This window comes from Solanum lycopersicum, chromosome 7 (assembly GCF_036512215.1).
Source record: "Solanum lycopersicum chromosome 7, SLM_r2.1".
In the NCBI taxonomy this organism is placed as follows: domain Eukaryota; kingdom Viridiplantae; phylum Streptophyta; class Magnoliopsida; order Solanales; family Solanaceae; genus Solanum; species Solanum lycopersicum.
This window is the reverse complement of record NC_090806.1, coordinates 57,910,455-57,916,849: the sequence shown is the minus strand read 5'-3', so window position 1 is coordinate 57,916,849 and position 6,395 is coordinate 57,910,455. Positions and strand designations below refer to the sequence as shown.

The window sequence follows — 6,395 nt, the reverse complement described above, 5'->3', positions numbered from 1 at the left end:
ATCATAAATTATTTAACGATAATAATATAATTGTCATTATATTATATTTAATAATAATGATAATAAATATGAACATTTCTAACCATCACTATATATAGGCTTTAACAAATCTAACAATAACTTTTAAATATTACCGCTAATTTTTTCTTCGTTATCATTATAATGTCACATTTATTTAGTCGTTTTCACAATATTTGTTGGACTTAAGGTCAAATTTCACCAGCTTTATAACCTTTTTCATGAATCTTATTCATTTAATTTTTTTTTCTTTAGTTGATGTAGATTTATAATTAGTGTCTAATTTCATCATTAATCTTACACCTAAAGTTTGGTGGTTGTGTTACATCTTTTTGGTGCTCGACCAATCAATAACAATAGCTAGCTTGCTTAGAAAAATATCTTAATTAGTGCAAGTTGAGATCTCTCATCATTCAAATAATCTCACCTTTTTTTTTTAAATTTTTGGTGCATCTACAGTTAAACATATTAGTTACATAATCCTTATAAATTTGGCCTAATTCATTTGGTAATTCACATCAAACGTTTAACCCGTTCTTTCTTTGTTTACTTGAACAGAACAAAGTTCAGTTTCAAAGGGAAAAAAATGGCTGCTAGTGGTCTTAGTATTAAGGAACGTTTGGAGGAAGCCATTTTGGCCCGTCCAGATGAAATTTCAGCACTCAAGTCAAGGTACATTAGTACATAATTTTTGTTTAGAATTATAGTTAGCTACGAACTTTGTCACTGAATAGCTTAATCCGTGGATTATGTTGTTTAGCTATAGAATTTGTTTGTCGCTAATGTATGTTATTTTGTCACAGGATTGAAAGTGAAGGAAAAGGGGTTATGAAACCACTTGATCTCTTGAACCATTTGATATCTGTGAATAGTAAGAAGAATGGAGTAAATGTTGGTAATAGTGCACTTGTGGAAATACTCAGTTATAGCCAGGAAGCTATTGTTGTACCACCACAACTTGCATTAGCTGTACGTCCAAGGCCTGGTGTGTGGGAGTACTTGTCACTGAATCTTAAGCAACAGAAAGTTGCTGAATTGACCATACCTGAGTACCTTCAATTGAAAGAGAATGTTTTCGATGAAAGGTAATTTTAGTCATGAATTTGAGTTCTTTTTTCTTGTTTGAGTCTTACTGTTTTGTGTCTTATTTATGTTACCAGTGGAAACATCTTGGAAATGGATTTTGAGCCATTTACTACTGTAACTCCTACAAAGACACTTTCGGATTCCATTGGTAATGGTCTAGAGTTTCTTAATCGCCACATTGCTTCAACAATGTTCCATGACAAGGAGATCGCTAAGTGCCTCCTTGACTTTCTCAGACAACATAACTACAAAGGAAAGGTAGTAGAGTTAACTAATAAACAATGTAGGCTATTGTTTTTGTGTATTTTTCTAATTATGTCAATTTGAACAGTCTTTGATGGTGAAAGAGAGCATCCAAAGCCTGGAAAGTTTCCAATTTGTCCTGAAGAAAGCAGAGGAATATCTTTGCACACTGAGTTCAGAAACTCCGTACTCCGATTTTGAATCCAAGTTTGAAGAGATTGGGTTGGAAAGAGGATGGGGAAACACTGCTGAACGCGTGCAAGAAACCATCAGACATCTGTTGCACCTCCTTGAGGCACCTAATGCATCTTCTTTGGAAAACTTCCTTGGAAGAATCCCACTAGTTTTCAATGTTGTCATTCTCACCCCACATGGTTATTTCGCCCAAGAAAACGTTCTTGGTTATCCTGATACTGGTGGCCAGGTTTGTGTCCAACAAAAATCATCAGTGTTTTTATACTGCAAAATCAAGAAATTTTCTTTCTTGATCAAGTCCTTTATACCATCTGAATCAGCATTCTTGAATAGGTTGTTTACATTCTTGATCAAGTTCCAGCAATGGAGACTGAGATGCTTCTCCGCTTGAAGCATCAAGGACTAGATGATATCGTCCCTCGCATCCTTGTTGTATGTATCCATTTTCCCGTGTTTGATATACCTCAAAATGAAATTGATTTTCCAATTTCTTACTTTCTTGAATTGATCATTTTTTGTTGTTATCATATCAGGTAACCAGGCTGCTGCCTGATGCAGTAGGAACCACTTGTGGTGAGCGTATGGAGAAAGTATACGGAGCAGAGCATTCTCATATAATTCGTGTTCCATTTAGAACTGAGAAGGGAATGTTGCGCAAATGGATCTCAAGATTCGAAGTCTGGCCATACATGGAAACTTTCACCGAGGTTGAGCATAAAACAATGAAAATGTATTTGAAACTTCTCATTTAAGATTAGAAAAAGTTTGCTGACAAACATACATTTAAAACTAATCATCAGGATGTCGCGGAAGAACTTGTCAAAGAATTGCAAGCTAAACCAGACTTGATCATTGGCAACTACAGTGAGGGTAACCTTGCTGCCTCTTTGTTGGCTAAGAAATTTGGGGCTACTCAATGCACTATTGCTCATGCCTTGGAGAAAACCAAGTATCCAAACTCTGACCTATATTGGAAGAAATTCGATGACAAGTATCATTTCTCAAGTCAGTTCACTGCTGATCTTTACGCCATGAATCACACTGATTTCATCATCACCAGCACTTTCCAAGAAATTGCTGGAAGGTAAAATACAAATGGACTTGAAATTGCTGATCTTAAGTCCTGTTTCATTATTTTATTATCCTGTTAATAATCGAAATTCTTGATTTACAGTAAGAATACTGTTGGGCAGTATGAGAGCCACACTGCTTTTACCATGCCTGGATTGTACCGAGTTGTCCATGGAATTGATTCATTTGATCCAAAGTTCAACATTGTATCCCCTGGTGCTGATATGTCAATCTACTTCCCTTACACTGAAAAGGAGAAAAGGCTAACCAAGTTCCACCCTGAAATCGAAGAACTTCTCTACAGTCCTGTTGAGAATAAGGAGCACCTGTTAGTCTCGTTCATTTGCTTTTTATTTCAACTCCTTTTCCGAATAGATTAATTAATCCTTTTTTATATCTACATAAACAGATGTGTGTTGAAGGACCGTAGTAAGCCAATTCTCTTCACCATGGCAAGGCTAGACCGCGTGAAGAATCTAACAGGACTCGTGGAATGGTATGCCAAGAATGCAAGGCTGAGGGAGCTTGTTAACCTTGTGGTTGTTGGTGGAGACAGAAGGAAAGAATCCAAGGATTTGGAAGAGCAAGCAGAGATGAAGAAAATGTATGACCTTATTGAAACCTACAACCTGAATGGCCAATTTAGGTGGATTTCTTCCCAGATGAATCGTGTGAGGAACGGAGAGCTTTACCGTTACATTGCAGACACGCGGGGTGCTTTCGTTCAGCCAGCCTTCTATGAGGCTTTTGGTTTGACAGTTGTTGAGTCCATGACTTGTGGCTTGCCCACATTTGCTACTTGCAATGGTGGACCATTTGAGATTATAGTACACGGAAAATCTGGATTCCACATTGACCCTAATCAGGGCGACAAGGCTACTGATCTTTTGGTCAAGTTCTTTGAGAAATCCAAAGAAGATCCAAGTTATTGGGAAAACATATCCAAGGGAGGCCTACAACGTATCATCGAGAAGTAATGATTTTTCATTTAATCACCAAAACCATATATATAGTTTTTAACTTTGGAACAAATTAAAACTAACACTTTTTAACTTTCTGCTTTTGTTAGGTATACATGGCAAATTTATTCACAGAAAGTGATGACACTATCAGGAATTTACGGTTTCTGGAAGTTTGCAACCAAAAATGACAAAGTTGCTAGTGCAAAGAAGCGTTATCTCGAAATGTTCTATGAACTCATGTTTAAGAAATCTGTAAGTATCACTTCTGTATTTAATAATTGAAGTTGTTTATAAAGTTTGTCACTCTGCTGCTAATCTGAATATTTGTTGATATTGTGTTTCAGGCTGAGAAAGTTCCACTGGCCATTGATGAATAGTTGAAAATCCAACCAAGAAGATGGAACATACAATGAAGGAGAGTCTGCTGTTTTTGAAATTTTTTTCCTTTTTTCTTTCTGAATGCAATTCCTTCCTCTAATGCCCTTTGAATGGAAGGGTTTTATCTTTCAATATTGCAAGTTGTGTTTGTTTTGATTAATGAAATCACCATTTTCTGCTTATCACATGCCCTATTAATCTCTCTTACATTCTTCTACATCATGAAAAGAAGTAAAACAAAACTTGACCAAACAGACTATATAATAAGAGTTGCATTGTGTTGGCATATATATGACATTAGAAAAAAAAAACTGTATATTATTGCACTGATCACCTTTTACATGCAACTTATAGTGATGGTTTGTTGGGGGGTGGGGGGGCTCTACTACACTTGTACTTGAGCAAGAAGAAAAAAACATTTTTCATGACATAGACATACTCTTCAAATAAGTTATTCAACTTCAAATACTTTATTTCGAGTTGAAGATAAAATTATCATAATGAACAAATTTAATGTAAATGAAACATAGATTTGCAAACATAGAAGTAAGGTAGCGATTCAACGGCAACAAATTTAGTGTAATATCAAAAGTGAGGTCCAAAAATTTTTATTCAAAGAGAAACACAAAAGAAATCCTTAGCCTTGTTTTGCCCCGCCCCATTTAATCCCTATTTTTATTTTCGTATTCAAAATTTAACGGTTCTATTGACTTAATGGTTTCAATATCACTTGCGGCTTACATGAAAATTCACGTGAGATACACTCGAACTGATTTGTATTATGTCATTTAAGAATTATTTTATTCCATGATATATAGAAGATATGTGTCTACTTCAACTTTATATAAGTTTAAGTGTTTAAATGTACACATTCAAAGCTAAAAAACAAAGATGTCCGAGTCCAAATTAAAAACCACATAATGTATCATGCCTTAGAGATAAGTGAAACTTTAATATGTATACACATAACACATCGTACATACACACATATACTTAATGTATGTATGTAATAATAAAATGACAATTATAAATAAAATAGAACTTACTACTACAGTTTGGATTTACCCTTGACGAATTACCATTCAAATCATGGAAAGTTTAGAATTTTTATCTGATTTTTTCAGATTTACGAGTAGTGTCTACAAACAACATAATAGATACAATCACATGTTGTAGATGAGGCTCAAAGAACAACTTCAGAAGGAGGGGAGTTATCTAGAGTTTTACGAGTAAGGTTTACAGACCGTAATAGCTTTTCTGACTCGTGGATGATGTTGTGAATCAAAGTCTTGACATTCAAACTTAGCCTGATTCTTACGAAAATTTTTACAATGGCAGAGGCTCAACCAATAATAATTATATGACCCTTCATTGATTAATTCATACATGCATAAGATGTTTACCTCTTTACCTTTTTATCATCTCTCTCCTACTCACCCTTCTTTTCATTCATTTTCTTGAGATGTTTGATATATTGAATAAAAGCATTAATAAACATTTTCTTTATCCAATACCTTAAAAGGTTTTTGTATTTAAAATCCACATATCATTTAATGTTTTTAATAATATCAAATAACTCAAAAATATTTAGTGTTTTCTCAATTAGTACCACTTAAAAAAACAATTTCATTCAAATTTAGTTTTCCATATTTTTTTTAATCATCTTTTAGTTCATACATTTATTGAGATTTTAATTTTAATTTTGTTATAGTTCATATATTGATAGTCATTCTTTTAACAGAGAGTATCCGTTATTTTTTTTAATTTAAATTACATTTTTAAAAATACTTAATAGAAAAATGTTGGGAAATATATATTATAACTAAATGTACGTAAAGACACGAAAAATGAATTCTAATAATATTAAGGATAACTGATATTATTATTAATATTATATTAGAATAATAATTAATATTATATAATAATAATAATAATAATAATATTAATAATAATATAACAAAATAATAATAACAATATAACGAATAGTTAAATTTAAACTTATATGCAACTGAAGATGAAAATAAATTAAGCATTGTGTCAAATTTTTTAAGCATCGGTGATTTTTTGATTTATTTTTACTTAAAAACCAAAATCGATTATGTCACTTTTTTAAAAAAATAAATTACAGTAAAATACCAATTTGGGGGTGGAAGCGTAAAGAGAGAGTATTCAGAAAGAAGAGAGATGTAAGGATGAAGGTGTGTTTTATTTATGAGGAAAGCTCCTCTATTTACACACATAAATTACACCGTCATACTATTTACTTTACATAATTGGCCGACAAACTTTTTACATGATTGGCCGACAAACTATTTACTTTACGACTTTTGTACATTTGGCTTTTTTCAGCCGACGCAAGACGACAAAAATAAAAAGACTCTCACTTTATACATATGACTGATATTCAGCCAACAATAATAATAATAATAATAATTTTTATCT

At 32.9% G+C, this 6,395-nt stretch overlaps 1 protein-coding gene across 1 annotated transcript; it reads left to right on the top strand.

Moving 5' to 3' along the window:
- The first annotated feature begins 351 nt into the window (after positions 1-351).
- LOC101267720 (sucrose synthase-like) lies at positions 352-4,135 on the top strand. The gene is made up of 11 exons (XM_004243632.5): positions 352-690; positions 822-1,103; positions 1,179-1,362; positions 1,436-1,771; positions 1,876-1,974; positions 2,076-2,249; positions 2,343-2,626; positions 2,717-2,941; positions 3,023-3,586; positions 3,683-3,827; positions 3,920-4,135. The coding sequence occupies exons 1-11, from the start codon at positions 605-607 to the stop codon at positions 3,950-3,952; spliced, it is 2,412 nt and encodes an 803-aa protein (XP_004243680.1). The 5' UTR covers positions 352-604; the 3' UTR covers positions 3,953-4,135.
- Positions 4,136-6,395: the final 2,260 nt, after the last annotated feature.

Bases quoted from the DNA above. Each gene is read 5' to 3' on its own strand.
- LOC101267720 (XM_004243632.5), top strand. From the start codon at position 605: ATGGCTGCTAGTGGTCTTAGTATTAAGGAACGTTTGGAGGAAGCCATT. The intron at 2,250-2,342 runs GTTGAGCATAAA...ACTAATCATCAG, and splicing joins ACATGGAAACTTTCACCGAG to GATGTCGCGGAAGAACTTGT. The intron at 2,627-2,716 runs GTAAAATACAAA...CTTGATTTACAG, and splicing joins TTCCAAGAAATTGCTGGAAG to TAAGAATACTGTTGGGCAGT.